Here is an 18,950-nt window from a genome sequence, read left to right on the forward strand (position 1 = left end):
AATGAGATTTCCTGCTTCAAAGCATGAAGGGCTGAGCAAACTAAAAATGCAACTGATGTGTGGCAGTGTCTCAGTGATGTCACTTCTACTTCTCAGATTCAAACCATATAAGGAATAGTTTGGCAGGAACTTGTCTTCTATTCAAAATGGACCTATTTGCTTTTAACTCTGCATCTGTGTGAAACTGTGCACCACAACGGCTTTCTGTTGCAAGTTGGCGAAGTTTAAACAATGCTGGGTTTTAGTTTCACTTCTACAAAGAGTCTTTTAAAAGCAGATATGGATCAAGCCTGAAACCAAAGCACACAACGTTCATTGTGCAAAACGTTTCCTGGTGTAACTCAAGAGCAAAAAGGGGCTGAAACCATTTTAACGTACTAAATTTATGACCAAATTTGACATGTAGCAAGAGCGTTGAAGTGTTGTAATACTTCCTGACAGACCTGTGACAGTTTTTTTGTTTTTTTTTTAACCCAGGCAGGATGTGCGACTGTTGATGGGGGTGTTTGTTGCATGAATGCCATACAGGGCAAATTCTTCTAGGCCCCATCCAAAACCACACACAGGCCCAGTAAAGCTCTTTAAGCATTAAAGCAATTTTTTTTTTTTTTTTTTACATCTATATATTTTAAAATTTCACATTTATACAAACATAGCACAAAAATTAAGGACTTGTATTTAGTCGATTTATAATGGTTATAGAATAGCATGAAAACCAAGTTCTGATTACATATATTCTGTATATAAAAATACTTTTTAATATATATTTTTTATATTAAAAATGCTTAGTTGTAAAATGGAATATCTGGATTATCAGAGAAAAATTTATGTTTTCATTGTCTGTAATGTGTTTTTATTTATTTATATTCAAAAAACATTGGTTTCAAAGTTTGAACTTAATTACTGAGATTTTGTCTTCTGATTTGTCCACATGCATAACTTTGAATCAGGAAAGGAAATATAAAATCTCTCTCTCACTCACACACACAACAGCAGCAGGTAGTGCTCAACTGTAGTTTATTCATTCATACAAATCTGATGTGTTTGTCAGCCAGCTGCAGAGGAAAAGCAGGCTCTACAATGAACCATAAAGTGTTCCCATCATTCAACCACATAGAAAAGACATACAAAGTAATTGCACAGATTGAAGCACGTCTGACGTGCATTCACGTTCCCTTTTTAACACTGAACTATGGGGGGAAATGTTTGGACTATAAGGCAAAGGGATAAATAACTTCTGACATAGTCAGAATCGTAGATGGAATGTGGGCTTCAGTAAAGACTGCAGCAGGATACTCTCCTCTAATCTTGCTTTGAAATATTCATTACACAAAAATATTTGATCCCTAAAAGTTGCAACGAAATGCAAACAACTACAGTACAAGAAAGAATAAATTTGGAATGCATAACTAGGTAATTATAAGGCATATTTGGCGGTTTTATTGTAGCGTTCCTGGTGAGCTTCAACTCAGACGGATGTTCCTTCCTTCAGTTCCACAAATTCCCCCTGAAAAAAAAAAAAAAAAAAAAAGAAATATGAAAAAGTGACAAAATATGGAAAGATTTAAAGCCAATCTGTGCGTTATAGCAGTAGGAGACGCACCTTGACCTCCAGGTGTTCCTGTAATGTTCTCACAGTCTCTCTCTCTTTGGTCAGCTGCTCCTGAGTGGCTTTAAGAAGCTGCTGGAGCTTAGTGGCTGCTTGGCCAAGGTCTTTGGACAGCTTCTTCTCCTTCTCAAGACGCTCCTGTTCAAATTATAACATAACTGAATGGTGTAAAATCTGTAGAATGTTTCAAAGATTTGAGGAAAACAAACTGAATGGCTCAAGCTTTGACAGATAAGGTTGTCAAATGTAATCAAGATTATTAACCATGTTAAATTGTCACCAACTGTAGAGAGGGTCTTGTTTCACACGATGTTTAGATGTTGGCGTTTAACTCTGATAACCACATAATTGTGCTGGTCTCACAGTCAAGTATATAAACATTTTTTTATACCAGTTAAAAGTGTTCCCCTGTTTTATCACAACAAGATAAAATGAACTTCATAGGAAACAACATAAACTGGTTGTTTTTGAACACCTATAATCTGAAAAATGTGGGGTAGATTTGCACTTAGATTTCTACCTAACCTGACAGGACAGGTCATTGATCTGTAAAGCAGCCAAGAGGAAGCTGCAGAGGTCCGCAGCTCAAGTGGAAGAAGATTGCACTGACAAAACGACTTAGTCTTACGCAGCGCTACACAAATCTGGTCTGTACTAAAGAGCAGAAAGAAGATGGCCGCTGTTCAAAGTGCCACAAAAAGTCCTGTCTGCAGTTTCTCAAGTCAAATATGGAGAACAGCAAACATGTAAAAAAATGATCGACAAATATGTCGAGAGGAGATCAAATTTGACTTTTAGGAATATGAGCAAAGCTCTGTGGATAATCCATACTTCTAGGTGAGACCTAGTATGGGCAGGATCATGCAGGTTATGACAGTCCTGTGCGCTTCAAAAGAAGTGGTCTCGCAGAACTTTTGAGAATTTTCCAGAGGAAAAACCAACTTGCACCCAACAGGATGACAGAGAGGGACTTGTTACAATATGGTAACCATGGTGACGGTTTTTTTTTTTTGTCTCTTTAACTTGTCTTTTTCTTTAAAAACAAGTTAAAGTTTTCTTTTGACCTGCTGTGTGTTTGCCAATTCTGTTGAAATTGTTCACGTTATGAGAGGGGGAAACGTTGTATGCTGTGACTGACAAATGTGTACAGTATGTATACCGTACGATATGTATTGTTCTCGATAAACATATCTTTAAAAAAACAAAACAGAAAAAAAGAACTTTTCATCTTGTGAATCGTCTTTGAGAAATAGAAGAAATCCAGTTACCGTCTATTTAAACACTCAAGATTTACTTTAACAGGGACAACGAAGCTGGTCAGAGTTAATGGAAATGTTGACTGAGATCGTACAGCACAGCTTTAGATCAATATACTCTCATATTTACATTTGGGGCCGGCTGATTTTTGTGGCTTCTTTTGAATAATAAATAAAGGAAAGTGTTTATCGCAGCAGAATGAAAAGCTGCTGCACTGAGCTAAACGTTACATCCGGGTATCTTAACACACCTTGAGCTGAGCTACGTCTTCTGTGTCAGATTGCGGCGCGTCTGTAGAAACTTTTAAAAGATCCAGCTGGGCCTGGAGTTCCCCCACCGTCTTCTGGGCCTGGAAGTCAAAGAGGCGTGTCAGTATGACTCACTGCAGCATCACACGACCAGCGAGCGCACAGGTGACGTCTCGGCTACCTGCTCGAATTCCTCCAGGAGCTGCTGCCTCTGAGTCTCCTCTCCGCGCAGCTTCTCCGTCGTCTGGTTCAACTCGTTCTGAACCTGGCAGCACACACACCATCACAACGCTGTAAATACACACTTTTCCAGATACGCATGTGTCAAATCAGCACACTGGAGCTGGTCCAAGTTAGTTTCTTGTCGATATGTTTTAGCTGAAATGTTCAAGTAGAGAACTTGTGTTCTACTCTGTTAATGGAGGAGAAAATTTGTTAAAACAGGATGGAGGGGAGCATGCTAACAAGGAGGAAGAGCAGCGGTGAGGGTTAAGTGTACTTAGCTGACGCAAACAGTGGTTAGCATACAGAGCTGCCGTCAGAGGAGTACTGGACAGACTGGAAATGAAGCAAGTCCTGAATCTAAACTCATCTGTTCGTGTTTACACACGCTGACTTTTGGCTTTATTGTTTAGCACGTCAGCTAAACCTGATGGCAAATAAAAAAGTCCTTTATTTCAGATTAGACCCAGCTCCTATGGGACGAGTTCTGGGCTGCTGTTCCAGTCGCTGTCTGGTACTTTCTGACAGGAAGCGGAGGGTGCCCTGTGATCCTCGCACCCTGACCTGACTGGGTTCGGCCTCAGCCGGGCCGTTCTGCTCTCCCTGAGTCCGCTTCGTGATCTCGCCCAGCTGTGCTCTGACCTGAAACAGGAAGCCGTCGCCAGTCACTCGTTATGCAATCGCCGTGGGTGAATCCCGTGACGTTACTGACACCTGACAGAGCAGGTTGTGAGCATAAAGGAGGGATTTCCACTAACTCCTCACACCTCCCCTCTCAACGCAGTCGCTCAGGTATTTGGATTTGTACATGTTTGTCTTTGAAGGCCAAAAAGAAAAAAAAGAAAGGAGCATTGAAATAAAAATTCACCTGTTGGAGCTCCTCCTTGTGTGCCCGGACATCCTTCTGGGCCAAGTCCAACTGGTTCTGATAATCTGACAGCTGCAGCTTCAGCTGAGCACAGAGGGGACAAATAAAAGATATGAAACAGATGGAATTCATTTGGGTTCAGCTTCTTCACTCATATTCCTAAAAAAAAAAATCCAGGGCAACACATTGCCTTGAACATTAGTGAACAACCAGCATCAGGGTATAAAACAATATTGTAAGTTTTGAACCTCTGATAGAGGTCTGCTCACTTCATCTAAAATAATAATAATAATAATAATAAAAAAATGAAAGAGTATGGCAGAGGTAAGGAGCTCTGGTCACATGAGGAAAAAAAACTGAACCTTCCAATCAAAAAAGATATTTTAAAACTTCCAGAGTTTGAAAGTGGAAAAATAAATTGAGTACAAAACATTTAAGATTCAAATGTGAGTTTGGCTTCTTTCACAACTTTTTAAGACTAGATCTCATTTAGAGTCAACATATCTGGAATGGTTCATCTTACACTGAGATTCTTTTAAAAAGGTCAGTTTATGACAACTTTATGTAGGTTGAAAAAACGGAAAAAGGGAAATCCAAAGATTTATAATCACAAATTCAACCCTGATGAAAAGGGGTTCAAAGTTGTACGAGTAACACATGGAGATTCAATAGAAAGAGACAGCTTGTATTTATTGTGTATTTATATAAGAGACTGGTTCCTGCTTGCGTACCTGCGCCACTTCCTCTGAGGTCATTAGGTTGTCTGATTGCTTTTCAAGCTGAGCTTCCAGAAGCATCACTTGTTCCTTCAACTGAACAAACACACAAAACAGAACATTTAATATTTTTACTCAAAAACTCCCTGAAAATGGGAATTACAGTAAGAAAAACCAACCTGTTCTACACTTTGGTTTTCTGCTTCCAGCTTGCTGACTTTCTGCAAAGCCTGCCAGAGTCACAGAGGGAAGAGCGACGTCTCAGACGGAATCAGACTGATCATGACCAAAGGTCAGGCTTCCACATACCTCCTTCAGCTGTTCTTCTGAGTTTGCCATCTTTGACTTCCAAACCAGCTCCTCCTCTTCCACGCTTTTCTGCAGATGTTTCAGCATTCCTTCCTGCATCATAATTACACAAGTAGTATCTACTGAACACAGAAAGCTCATGACTGTTCCATGTTGTGCCGATTTCATCCACTTACAGTTTCAGCCAGGACCGTCCTGTACTGGTCACATTCAGCCTGAAGGGAACTGTGGTTCTCCTCCGATTCCTTCAGTTTCTCCAGCAACTCCTGTAACAACAACAACAACAAACGTCCAAAGCTTCTTCTGGAAACATTTTCATCAACTTTATATTCATTTGTGAAAAAAATAAAGAAATAAAGGAAATGCTTACTGGCGATGCTGTGCTTGAATGAGACTCCTTACTCTGCTGGCTAAGGGCCTCCTGAGCTTTCTGTGTAAATGCTTTTAACCAGTTGGGCTAAATAAAAAATAAAAATAAAAAAAAGGAAAACAGAAAGATCATCACTGTAAATTGGATCGCTGTCACAGTATCGGTTAGTGATCTCTGTTACTTACCTGCTCTGTCTCCACTGGAATCTGTGGGAAGAGCGACTGAAGAGCTTCTTTGGCTTCGTTCTGAAGAGCTGCCAGTTGAGCCACACCATTCTGCAGCAGAGGACGGTCTAATCAGTTGGCTCATAAACACCAAGCCATAAAGTCATTCATGTAAAACAAACAAAATGAAAGCTTACAGCATCTGTGGCAGCTTTTGCTTCCCTCAACTCCTCTTGCAGTGATGCAACAAGGGAATCCTTCTCAGACAGACTGACAAAAAACAAAAGCACAGTTCCTCAGTTCTCGGTTCTGTTGAACCCAAAGTAAAGCACAGATACGACAGTTCTCTATGGATTTATTTATGGCAGATGTTCCTACAGTGGCCAGGCAATAAATAACAGCAATAAATACACCAACAAAAGCAACTTTTGACCATTACATAAAAGGAACAAACTCTGGAGATGGATATATAGATATAGACATCCCTGCATCATATTTCAATTATACATAGTATAATATTTTCCCACAGCACAAAATCAGAGACCAAATGGAAGTCATGAGTCTCTCTCTAAGAAAAAAAAAGTAACAGCAACAATAAAAGCTTTAACCAAAAATATTTAAGACTTGACTAGTACGGAATATATTTAATATATTGAGACTGGATAAATTTAAATAACTTGCAGAACCTCTCAAGCCCTGATCTATGAAGGTCTACAGGACAATAAAAAAAAAAAAAGTAGTAAATTGTCAGGTTTTGCTTTTTAAACTTTTTTCTGTGGATGTTTCATCTAGTCGGAGGCTAAATGAGTTTTTCCTCACACCAGCTTATTTCCATGTTTCAACACATCCAGACTTTGAGCAGAGTGAAGGAGCCCTTGGACCCTTCATATAATCTTCACACATATTACCAAATCACCTTTTAACACTTTGAACAAAAAGGAATGAAGTAAAATCCAGGTGCAGTGTGTTACCTGTTCTGCAGTTGTGTGACCTTTGCTGAAGTGTCCGACTAGAAAAAACACAAAAACACAATATTTGTTCAGTAACACCCCGTCGGCCATAGAATAATTCACATTTAACACGAGGAAACTTACTTTTGCGTTTTCAACTTGCACCATCTCTTCTTTGAGGTTTTTGAGTTCTTCCTGAAGTGAGCTGACAAGGCTGGCATCCTCACTAAACAGATTAGCATCAGTTAATTTGTGCCTAGCCAGCAGGATCTCAGGGACAAAGGAAAACGCCTTACCTCTTATTTTTTTGCTCAAGTTCAGTAATGGCGTTCTCCTAGTGGATCAGATTCTCATTGTTAGCATCAAGAATAACAGTGGCTCCACTGGACAGTGGATTTAGTACTAATTGATTGTAACACTCACTGCAGCTTCCTGCTTAATCTGCAGCTGCTTCAGTTCTTCATGAAGTGAACTCAGCTGGCTGTCCTTTTCTTGAAGGCTGTAAAAAAAACAACAAACAAACAAAAAAAAACTAATCAGTAAGAAAAAATCTTTCCTTTCACATGTCATGCCTGCAAAACACAAAAGACGACCCACTTACCTGAGCTTTAGATGTTCCAGTTCTGCTGGCTTGACCTGCTGATATGGTGATAAAAATCACTGAGCGTTTTGTCCAAGCAAAAGTCAAACTGAAAGATCAAAAACAAAAATGTCCTACCTGCTTGCCATCCTCATCCTGTCTGCTCTGACTAGCCTCCAGCAGGGAGTTGATGGAGGCCAGCTGCTGTGTGAGCTGGCTCTTCTCCGCCTGCGTCTCCCCGAGCTGGGCAGTGAGGGTCTCCACCTGACCAGAACGCTCCTTGACCTCTGCCTCCAACCTCTCTATGCGCACTTGGTACTCTGCACGGGCAAAACGCGACTTACTCTACACCGTAGCATGAAAAAGGTCACGAACACGACCCTGCCACGCCTTTCTCTGACCTGACACCGCGCTGCTGTCCTGCTGGCTCTGCTCCAGAGTGGCCTGCAGGCTGCTGTTTCTGCTCTGCGTCGTCCTGAGCTCCTCGCTCACCTCCTCCAGCCGCTTCTGCAACGCCTGCTCACTTTCTGCACGGCTCGCCTGGGGGATTTTGGTTAAAACGGGTCAGACAGCAGGAGGCAGCAGAGGCTTACTGAATCATTGATTAAGATATGAACTTAGAAAAAAGTGAATTAAATAATCTAAAAGAAAATAAACATAAAAAGCTATACCCTGAGTGTTAGAATCAGTTTGGCAGGGAGGAGTTAACATTTTAACACTTTTTCACAGAGAGCGCACTGAACATTAAGGAATTTAGAGATGATTCAGACAGACGGCTGCCGCGCTTTTAGAGCGCCTGGTTGCAACACAGCAAGATGCTCGCAAACATGAAACAGCTGCGATGGAGAGTAGGTTAATGATTAAACAACAGGGCATGTCAGCCGTGCTGACTAAGTCGCTACAAATAACCAGTAATAGAGGAAGAGCCGCAGCATGTGAGCCACCGGCGGTACAGACAAGTTGCAAATGAACTGAGACGTACTTCCTTTCAGTAAGCCATGGGGTTCGACTTGAAACCAGGAAGTGAACAAATATTAAACCAGGCAATTTATTTATTTACAGATACATTTTTAAATACGTTTAAGTGTAATTAAAAGAAAAAAAAAAAAGAAACAGTCAAAATAGACGCTTAACATAAAAATGTTGGGCACAATGCAAAATTTGTTTGTCTTACTTTTGCTTTTAAGAGTAAGTAGGATCTCAAACTTGACACACCCAATTATTAAAGCTGGCTTAAAACAGCAAGCGGTTTCGTTGTGACTCATATCCTGTTCTTCCTGCTGAGAATAACTTAAGATTTCTAGAACAAGAAAACAATGTGTGCAAAATATTCAGGACATCAAGGGCCTTTCTCTGATATGATACTTTGCTTTATTAAGCTTATACTGTTGTTATTCATTTATTGTTGAGCAGGTGAAAATGTTTAATTGTGCATGGAAACCACAAAGAGCCTAGTCATGTTTTCTGTCAGGCTTAAAGAGCTAAGCTCTTTTTAAACACCTACAAATCCCTTTATCACCTGTCACATTTATTTGAGATGTTTTTAATCGCAAGAGTCCTCCAGAATCCTCAAGTATGAGGATGGGTTTAAAAATAAAAACGTTAGAACAAACATACAGGAGGCTTTCGCAGTTCTTTCCTAGAAGGACAGCTGACAGTGTTGGTGTTAAATTTAGTATTTTTTCCTTATGTTTTCATTGCATGTCATTTTCTTTGTTTACTTTTAAATAAGCTTTTATTTTGATCTCAATTTTAATTGTGCAACTTCATCTTTGATGAACTATTTCAGCTTTTTGTATCCCATTTCCATTCAAACTATAAAGCGTTGAAATTTTATTTATATACCGATTTGTATTTTATCTTACTTTGTTTCTTACTGCCATCATATCTTAAATTACTTCCATCCATTTCTTAGTACCATCAGGGGTTTTGTTGTTTGCTTGTATTTATGCCCAATTTAAAAAATATTGAATTTGATTGGTAAAAATCATTTTAATATTTGGTCAAACAAACATACATTGGGCCATTTAAGCCTAGTTTTTAAACGGTTTTCTGTGTTTTGGTTTTGACTTGGTAGGGCACAACTCGTTTCTTGTGAAGCATAAAGTCGTCTGGAGGATCCTTACAGAAATATTTAATCAAGTTTACCAGATTTAGAAACTTTACAGTATTTTTCTTGAAGGTGAGTTATTACACATCTACACCGATTCCAAATCCCTGCAGTAATCCATTCCCTGAACACGAGAAGGTCAGTGAATAGGTGGGAAAAGGCTTACTTTTTTTTTTCTCTCCACTTCATAACCAAGTGGCTACTGAAACACGACACTGGGTTTAATAGAAAACAACAAGAATAAATCTGCTTCCACATGGAAACCCGAGCAGCTCTCCTGTATATGATAATAAAAAAAAGTGCCGTTCCCACAGGCCGGGCCAACCTGCAGCAGTGAGAGCTGCTTCTCTGCGGCAGAGAGCTTGGACTCCAGCCCTTTCCTGACGTGCTCATCAGCAAGGAGACTTTCCGTCTTCTCTCCGAGCTCTTTGGTTAGCTTTGCACATTCCTGACGCAGCTTGGCCAGCTCTGCATTTTGTCTGATCGGAGAGCGACGGGAAAAAAAAAAGAAGAAAAAAAAAGGGAGCGAGATTAAGTGAAGAAAAGTTTAGAAACCAAGTAATTCAAAGACAAAACACCAGGTGTACTACATATAAGGTCTATAATTAAATGTAGTTAGAAACTCACTTGCTCTCAGCTTGACTAGTTGCCTGGTTTAGAGCATCGCGGAGGATTGAATTTTCCTGCTGCAGACGAGCAAGTTGGGCGTTAGGACCTTTTTCCAGCTGGTCCTGCAGGCTCAGGATCTGCAGTTTAAAGTTGTTTTTTTTATCAGTAACACTGCAGAAATAAAAGCATCTATACAATATATTTCAGCAGATAAGGATCCAAGATCAAGTTCTTACCAAATGAACAGTGATATTAAATGAACTAACCTTTGCATTGAGCCTCTGGGTCTGGGCTACATGGTCCTGGTAACTGGCCTGCATGCGCGCTTGCAGAGCGATCATCTCTTGCTCCCTCTTGCTCAGCTGAGAGCTGAGCCGCGTCTCCACGCTGGCCACCTTGGATTTCTCCGCCGACAACTCCTGGTGAATGCAAACTACAGTCAGACCCGTTCACTTCACGTTTCTGAGGCTGCAGAGTCACTTCAGGTGAAGAAATTGTGAAAATAGCCATCACTAATTTCACTTTTTAATCTTTAAGTGAGACTTTGGTCTGGTAATGTTATTAAACACATAGTTTTTACAAAACAAATGTGATTCAGTGTGAAACAGTGAGGCAACATTTAGATTTTCAATTCAAACTATGGTAAACATTAAAGGCGAGTACTAGCAAACCCCGCCTCCCTCTGGATGGATTCTGACTTTAATACAGGAGCTTTATAAAGATTTGTTCCAGTAAGAAATCTGGTTTTGATCAGCAAGTTATTTTGTGTACTTTATTCTAGCGCCACCTTCAGGACAAAAAAAAAAAAAAAAAAAAAAAAATCAACAACCTAAATTTAGAGTCGGTATGAGATTCTCTGATAACCTTCAGTAAAAACATCACTGCAACAGCACGTTAAAGCAGAAATGTTTACCACCAACCAGTTGCTTTTATTTAACTCTTTTGGCTTCCTTGATGTTTTTGTGTCATCTTTACACAATACTGTGTTGATTCAACTAAAACGTGGTCAGATTGTGTGTTTCAGGGTAGTTTTAAATTTTCATTATTTTCCTGTTTCCTTTCAGCATGTTTGAGCCACTGACTCATTCAAAATCCTCTTTCTGGATACAGAAAAATTGCAATCCGACTTGTTTTCCATATTTCCGAGTGGAAAAACCCTCCAGCATGTCATGCTTCATAGTTATCTAAGAAGGTAAAGATAGCTTTTTTTCATGTATTGTAATTCTGCAATTTTGACTTCAAAGACTAAAAACAATTATCAAAATCTGATCAATCAACCTTGGACATACTCAGGCTCAGGTATGATTAGACTTATTTTTTAAGATGGGATTGTTTATTATTTATTTTCCTAGATTAGAAAGGAAAAGTGAAGCGTCTTAATCTTTGCCAGCAGGAAGGGGAGGGACAACACCGCATGGCGAAATCTCTGATTTCCTAAAACTTTCTCTAGTATCTCAGGACTTTTAAATCACAGCAGTGACTGACATACATTTTTTAAGTTTGGCTTGGTTTGTACATTGGTTCACCTCGACACTAGCCTACAAGCAAATCTGAACAGCAAAACCTGATTTGAAGGATCCCAGCACAGAAAATGTGTCGTGATGAGCATTTCAGTTTTGAACCTTGGTCATTTCTCGAAGACGATTCTTAGCTGCAGAAGCATCTTCCTGCTCTGCTGCCAGCTGCTTCTCTCTCTCCTCCAGCTGCTTCTTCAGCATCGTGACCGGATCTCCCTTCTGAGTGGCCTAAAAAAATCAGAATACACAGGAAAAAAAAAAGTACATACCTCTCTTTATGTTGTGGTTCTTTTTTGTTTTTTCCATCCCCAATCACCAACTGCTGAGTTTCATACCGTGTGCCAGGTATCCTGGATGATGCCGACTTTCTCAGAGAGGATCTCGATGAGCCTGTGCGCCTCCCCCTCACTGAACACCATGCTGCTGATGGTGGAAACCAGAGATTTATAGGGCAGGTAGAGCGGAGCATCAGCAGAGTCGACCACCGCCGCCGCTACAGCTGCTGGAGAGAAATAAACATGATGGCAGCAAATTGAGAGACAAGAACAAACGGATTTATTATTTTTGGAAAGCTTCGGGCTTTCCTGAAGATGACTGCATATGAGGAAAAAGGACAAGGTTGAGACTTGTCCTTTGAATATGTGGCACTGAGCAGTTTCAGATGGTAAAATGCTGGGCCGCTGTGGCACCAGGCGGAGACGAGCCGCAGGGACAGGAGAAGGTCAGCCCCTCCTCTCTGCTCATTGTCAGAGGCACTGAAAAGCTTTGTAAGCTAACCAAACAGGGCCAACAGTGTTTGGACAAGCTGCTGTGCTCTACGCCCCTCAGAGCGGCGTGCCAGACGTTACCCACCGCTGCCCCTTGGTACTGTGGGTACACAGCTGGAAGCTCATCACTACTGACAGGTTGTTTCTGCCTTGCACTAGACTGCACAATTATGTAACCCAACTATGCAGGCATGCCTTCCCTCTTGATTCAGCGGCACAAAACGCATAATCACCAGTGTTGTGGCTAATGTAGTTCCTGGCTCCACGACCACTTCCTGCACTTCAGAGGAGAAAACTAATTTCTGCAATGGAAGCTCTAAAAATCAACAGCAGCTCTGAGCTTTTGGTAAAGGATCAGTGACCAGTTTCCTTTTAGTTATTCATATATGTTACCAAACTAAGTAAAAATATATAGTGATGCATTTAAAAATGGAAATGCAGCCATACTGACGCCACTAAATCAGGCTTCCTACATGTTTTTCTATTTCCGATTCCAAGCTTTTCCAGACTCAAAATTCCAGACTTCCCGATCCTTCCAGCAAATAAAAAAAAGAATGCAAAAGGTTTCTGTGATTTTATGGCAGATAATTATTTGAATGTAGAAACTGTGACTGCTTAAAGTAGTAAGGTGGATAAACTAACAAATAAAAGACATAGATGGGTAGAAGAATTAGACAGATGAATGCGATGGACAAAAGGACAAATGGACTGACAAAACAGAAAGAACGGATGGCATGATGGATAGATTTCTTTAGACAATGTGAAAAGAAATAAACATTTCCATAATTTCTTTTCTCTTTCCGTGATTATCCAGATTTGGAGAAATCTTTAATCAAATGGAACATTTTTCAGACTGTGTAGGAACTCTAAAATGTTTAAAATATGACCAAACCTGAATATACAACATGGCTTCGAAAGCAGAATGAAGTAAATTTGTCCTGATCATATTTGCTTACCGGGCTCAGACTTCTTCTTGGAAGCCTTCTTTTTGGGTTCTTGTGCTTTGGCTGGAGCAGGAGCCTGCTGAGACCCCACTGGAGGCACGGCCATTACTGGGACATCTTTAGTGACCACCTCCAGCACTGGGGCGACCTTGGATGGAGCTGCTGCCGACTTGGCTGGGGCTGTAGAGGACTTGCTTGGTGCCGGGGCAGATTTGTTCGGTGTTGGGGTCGAAGATTTAGCCTGGACATTGGTGGATTTAGGTTGGACATTGGTGGATTTAGGTTGGACATTGGTGGATTTAGCTGACGCAGGGGCAGGAGCAGAGACAGAGGCAGGTTTGGTTGACGGAGGAGCCAAAGCGGATGCAGGAGTGGATTTCGAAGATCCAGAAGCAGACTTGGTTGAAGGGGGTGCAGAGGACGAGGCGGCTGCTTTGCTCTGCACAGCCGGGGTAGGCTGGGTTGCAGGAGAGGCTGCTGAGGACTTTACTGGCACTGCAGCAGACACCACTGGGGCTTGCTGAGTTGAGGCTGGCTCAACCTTCGCCACCTTCTTCTTCTTTTTGTCCTTAGGCGAGGGCACAGGCGATGGCTCAGCAGCAGTTTGGGGTTGTGTCTCCGCAGCCACTGGGGCTGCAGACGGTTTAACTTCGAGGACTGGAGCAGGCTCAGGGGCAGGAACAGCAGATACAGCTGGAGCAGCAGCAGCAGGCTCAATGGCTGCTTCAGCTTCAGAGTCAGCAGCTTCTTCAGCCTTCTCCTGTTCCGGGATTTTTCCATTTGGCTTTTCCTCCTTTTTCTTCCCACGGCTCTTCTTCTCGGCTACTTTGTCCTTTTTCTTTTTCTCAGAGCGAACTGACTGTATTTTACCCAACTCTTTGCGTTGTTTAGCGAGGGCCTCCTCATAAGAGGTTTCCTTCATGGAGAAGGTGGAAACAAGGGCGATCCCTACGGCAGAGATCACCATGAAACCACCAAATACCATAATCCCAAGAGTCTGGGGGTCGTAGATGTCCATCTTTTGATTTCAGTAAACCTAAAAGGAGGAATAGGAACCTATGAACATAAGCAATAATCAAACATACTGTTTACAGCAATAACATAAGCCAGTAATTAGGGTAGTATGGTATTGCATGTCAGGCTAAAAAGAAAAAAGAAAACAGCAGTAAACGTAAAAAGAAATGCTCTAACAAGGTCTTTACTTATAACAACCTCAAGGTGTCGCTAATATCCCTAATACGTTTGAGTGAAGGCTGCAGTGACCAGACTGTGCAGCTCAGATCTTACCTAAAAAAAAATACACACTTCTACTGGGGTAAAGCGTCTACTTAAATAACTGAAAGATCCTCTGTGCACTCTTAATGCTGTTTAACAAAAAGAACAGCATCGATAAGCATTGCAAGAAGAAAAAAAACAACAACAGAAAAACAAACTAAGCAGGAGTCTGTATTGCTCAACAGCTACTTAGCCAATAAAAACTTTTTCTTGGGTGGTGGTGGAGAGATATACTTTCTTTTGCTGTTTATTTGTAATTTTAAAAAAAAATATATTATTTATACTTCTTATATACATGTGCATGCATGTTTATAATGTTTACACTTCTTCTAAAAATATATAAAAATAAAATATTTTCCTCCACCCCCAAAATATATAGCAAAGATTCATTAAAAGTGCACTTTTTGTTGGCATGAATGTAAATGTTATCACACTTAGTTTTTATAATAATGTCAAAAATGTAAACCGTTTTATGAAATTTTGTTGAATGTTTAATAAAACCAACAAAAAATTCTGATAAGATAGAGCATGATCTGTTCTATCTTTAATTTCAAATGCAATAATTAAAGTAATGTAATAAGTATTTTTAGCAGCAAACACTCTATAATTTGATGTATTAATAATTACTAATTAGTAGCCACACAAAGCAAGATGTTTTCCTCAAAAGTTGGCTGGTGGTTCGCATTTATTTTCTCTCCTGTTAACTAAAAAAGGCCTGGAAGGCTTTCAGCCTACAACTCCAGTCACAAAACCAGAATGCTGAGCCTGCAGGGCATTAAAACCTGCCTGAGATACACTAAAGCGCCTTCTTTACTTTATCCCAGCGCCAGTCTTGGCTTTATTTGTGTCTATCTGTATACTGAAATCCAGGAAATAAAAAAAAAAATGCATTCCACAAAAAGAAAAAAAAAACATAAAAACCGTTTTCTGCAAAAACAAATGTATATCCACCTTTTAAAAAGGTAACCGTTTAGCAATTTGAGTGCAATCAGAGTCCAGAGTCCCTGTTCATTACAGGGAAGGAGAAGGCTGAAAGGAGAATGGGCTGCTTCCTGATCTGCGGTGTCACACGTCAGTGCATCTCCACTCAGACTGAGCAGAAGAGGAGGACTTCAAGAAAACCCAACCAAGGATGATTTCAGCCTCAACAGGAGACTCAACCTACTGATGTGTTACATGCTACGTGTACTTTCCAACTCCAAACTCCCTGCCTTGTATCCCCTCTGTGGGAATTAAAATAAGTCTTTGTCCGCTATTTATTTCTCTCTCAGGAGTACTGTTAGCAATATCTGAGCATAACTCGTCAGTTTTTATTACACAACAAAAGCTGTGCTTCCACGAAGTTTTTGACTAGTTCATTTAACACATTTAAAGGGATCTGAGGAAAGGGGGGTAGAGGGATTTCAGAAATATTACAAGCACATAATCCAATATAACAATGACATGGTGCAAATTATCACAAGACATAAAGCTTTAAAACGTTCCTTAACAGCTAGCTGTAGTGCTATCAGTATTAATCAATGGATTTCGCTAATGTCCAGCATACCAACTGTTGGTCTACACAAGAAAACGCTACAAAGCCCGCAATAAAACCTGAAAATAAATCAAGAACCAAAAGTCTAAATAATCCCTCTCAAGTTTTACCCGCAGTCTTTCAGTCCAAGTAGTTATTTAACGGTTCAGCTCGAAAGTAGCTGTCCAAGCTAGCTAAGCCTGACTCAATGAATAAAATTTTCCAAGAATCCCATACTTACTGCGCTGCTGCTCCTGGTAAAGATACAGCTGCTTGCTTCAAAAAGGTACTGGTTGAGGGCAAAAAACAGGCTCTGGGTTGGAGATGATGTGACTTCTGTGGAAAGCTATCTCTATAATCCAGCTAACTTGAATCTTATTCTTTTTTTTCCTCTAACGGCGCTCTCCCCCCCTCACTCCGCTGGATCCGTGGTCTGCTGTGAAGTCGTGGCACTTCGAGCTGGCTAGACGCGCTGGCCCCGTGCCCCTTACAGCTACCATAAATCTAGAAGGGCTCTGATTGGCTGAGAAGGAGCTCAGACTGGAAGAGGTTCCTGCTGGGAGTTGTAGTCCTTCACTGTCAAGTCAAACAAAAGCGGTTTGTTTTTTGAATGGAGACCCTCCACCATCACATCAACACAGCGATTAATAGTGTTAGACTTTTCAAATACTTTAAGTTACGTGTAGCAGTCTTTTTGGAAACAGAAATATAACTCTTTACAAAGGAGAGGGTTTTGCAGACTGCAAAACGGGTTCTTCCTTCTGTAGTCTTATGGACATCAACATGACAAACCTAAAGATTTTTAGTTGCAATCTGACAAATTAAGTTTTCAAAGTATCAAAGAGTTATAAGTTAAAATGCATATTTTAGAATAAACAATAGGATGGGATAAAAATAATTGTATAACACATCTTAGAAGAAAGAATAAATTATATTTTTCCCTGAAGTCCATTAATCTGTCTGACTATCTGTTTGTCAGTCCGTCCATCTATTATACAAAACATGGCAAAATTACTCATAAAACTCTGTATATGATTAATCCATCCATTTTCTAACACCCTTGTCCTTAGTGGGGTCAGGAGGGGTGCTGGTGCCTATCTCCACCGAGCATTTCAGGCAAGAGGCAGGGTATACCCTGGACAGGTTGCTTGTCTGTGGGAGGGCAACAGAGAGACAAACAGGACAAACAACCATGCACACACACCTAAGGAGAATTTAGAGGGATCATTTAACCTGACAATCATGTTTTTGGACTGTGGGAGGAAGCCAGAGAACCCACACATGCACAGAGAGAACAAGCAAACTCCATGCTGAAAGGCCCTGGGCCAGGAATTGAACCCAGGACCTTCTTGCTGCAAGGCAACAGTGCTACCTACTGCACCACTGTGCAGCCCAGGTATTTTGAATATTTTAGTTCATATTGATTTTTTCAGACACATACACAGCTATCTCTAGATTCAGTGAAAGCATGATTTATAATCAATCCTTTCATTAGGGGATTTAAAGTTTGAGTTGAGCGTACCACTACATCATACTCTGTTACGCTGTCTACATATAAAAAGGCCTCTACATCCAGTGCTAAAGTTTTAAGATGGAAAAGGTAAGTTTCTGTGCGGAATGAGAAGTGGTCCTTTGATTTAAGGAATTACACATTTAAAAGTCAATGTAGAAATGATTCCAAATTGAAGAGAAATAGTAAACAATTTGTTTAAGCCAATAAATGAAAGGCATCTGAAGATGCAGCCTTCAGAGAGAGATTTGCTGCAGATAGAGCCTTGTTCAGCAAAATCCTTGGCTATGTTGGAGAGAAAATGCCAAATCACATTCTGCACGTTCCATAACAGCGAGGCTCTGCTGTAATAGAGTCTGCATACTGAACATACCTGTCGGTACAATTTACAATACTGTGGAAAACAGATTTCTTGTCTTTCTTTTTTTGTCACAACTACATATTTCATCTCAGTAAAACACAATGTTAATATCAGACAAATATACCCAGAATAAACTCTTTTTACTTACATAAACCTCAATAAAGTTCTGTGATCAGGTCACTTGAGGCCATAACAAAGCTTCTTTTGGTCATATAAAATGCTATTTGTGGCATCAAACATCACCACTGTAAAATGCAGTTGTGGCAACATTATGCTTAGAGGAGGTTTTCTTTTAATGGGGACAAATAAGATTTTCTAAGTTGATGGGTGAAATCAAACCTTACAAAACTCAGTCAGACATTCACTTTCCAACAGGACAACACAAACCATATCCATGTGTTAGGGTGGTATAGTCAAAGTAGACCAAAAACTTGTCGAGAATTAGTGGCAGGGCTTATTAATTTTTGTTTACCAATGCTTTCAACCTAATGTAACTGAGTTAGAGGTGATTTGCAATAAGGAAGCTGTAATTGCAACAAAATTGTCTCTGCAAAATATTGACTCAGGTAGCCTTAATTCTTGTATACTCCACACTTTTCCGAATTTCCATTTATGACAACGTGTGAAAACCATGTTTTTTACCCTACCACTTCACAATTATAGATTCATGTGCTCAATAAAATATATTAAAGTTTGGGTTTGTAATCTAAGAAAAAGACAAATTCAATGGTGATGAACATTGTCATGGAGAAAGGCATATCTTTTACTCTGACTTGACAGAAACGAGAAACTAAAGAGTCAGTAAATCTGTATCTGGATGAAACATCTGGTTCTGTTTCAGTAAGGAAGCACAGAAGAATCAGTTATATCAGCAAGCCCTGCAGGTGCGCCATGTCTTTAATAAAGGCCCTTCAGGGGACAGTTTCTATTTGAGGAGGCTTTTATGCATAGTTTCGGCAAGTCCTGCTTCAGTACTTCAGCCTGTGCCTCATGTAGAACAGTGGGGCTTCAGGAGAGCACTTTACTCCCCCTATCAGAGTATGATGATGGT

The 18,950-nt window shown here is 40.3% G+C and overlaps 1 protein-coding gene across 6 annotated transcripts; it reads right to left on the reverse strand.

Annotated features, from left to right (window-relative positions):
• Positions 1-1,000: 1,000 nt before the first annotated feature.
• Positions 1,001-16,524, reverse strand: rrbp1a (ribosome binding protein 1a). Of its 6 annotated transcripts, none has more exons than XM_015006375.2 (27): positions 16,270-16,524; positions 13,253-14,276; positions 11,865-12,031; positions 11,635-11,757; positions 10,279-10,431; positions 10,031-10,149; positions 9,729-9,882; positions 7,695-7,833; positions 7,432-7,613; positions 7,315-7,349; positions 7,137-7,212; positions 7,010-7,047; positions 6,858-6,939; positions 6,735-6,772; positions 5,961-6,033; positions 5,785-5,874; positions 5,600-5,686; positions 5,406-5,495; positions 5,230-5,322; positions 5,100-5,150; positions 4,936-5,016; positions 4,205-4,288; positions 3,901-3,978; positions 3,296-3,379; positions 3,117-3,215; positions 1,604-1,747; positions 1,001-1,507 (listed from the first exon to the last, which is right to left on the reverse strand). In XM_015006375.2, the coding sequence occupies exons 2-27, from the start codon at positions 14,256-14,258 to the stop codon at positions 1,469-1,471; spliced, it is 3,405 nt and encodes a 1,134-aa protein (XP_014861861.2). In that variant the 5' UTR covers positions 14,259-14,276; positions 16,270-16,524; the 3' UTR covers positions 1,001-1,468. The 6 variants fall into 6 exon arrangements, with proteins under 6 accessions (XP_014861861.2, XP_087869051.1, XP_014861860.2 ...); XM_088012925.1 differs by having other exon boundaries at positions 7,315-7,352; positions 16,266-16,524; XM_015006374.2 differs by having other exon boundaries at positions 7,315-7,352; positions 11,865-12,028; positions 16,270-16,523.
• Positions 16,525-18,950: the final 2,426 nt, after the last annotated feature.

The sequence above is a fragment of the Poecilia mexicana genome, unplaced genomic scaffold (genome assembly GCF_051168715.1).
Source record: "Poecilia mexicana isolate PSO_F unplaced genomic scaffold, ASM5116871v1 scaffold_15, whole genome shotgun sequence".
NCBI lineage: Eukaryota > Metazoa > Chordata > Actinopteri > Cyprinodontiformes > Poeciliidae > Poecilia > Poecilia mexicana.

Excerpts from the sequence above, each read along its gene's own strand:
- rrbp1a (XM_088012925.1), bottom strand. The coding sequence starts at position 14,258 with ATGGACATCTACGACCCCCAGACTCTTGGGATTATGGTATTTGGTGGT. Across the intron at positions 7,353-7,431 it reads AGGATGAGGATGGCAAGCAG|CAGGTCAAGCCAGCAGAACT; the intron begins GTAGGACATTTT and ends TCACCATATCAG. Across the intron at positions 1,508-1,603 it reads AGGAACACCTGGAGGTCAAG|GGGGAATTTGTGGAACTGAA; the intron begins GTGCGTCTCCTA and ends TTTTTTTTTCAG.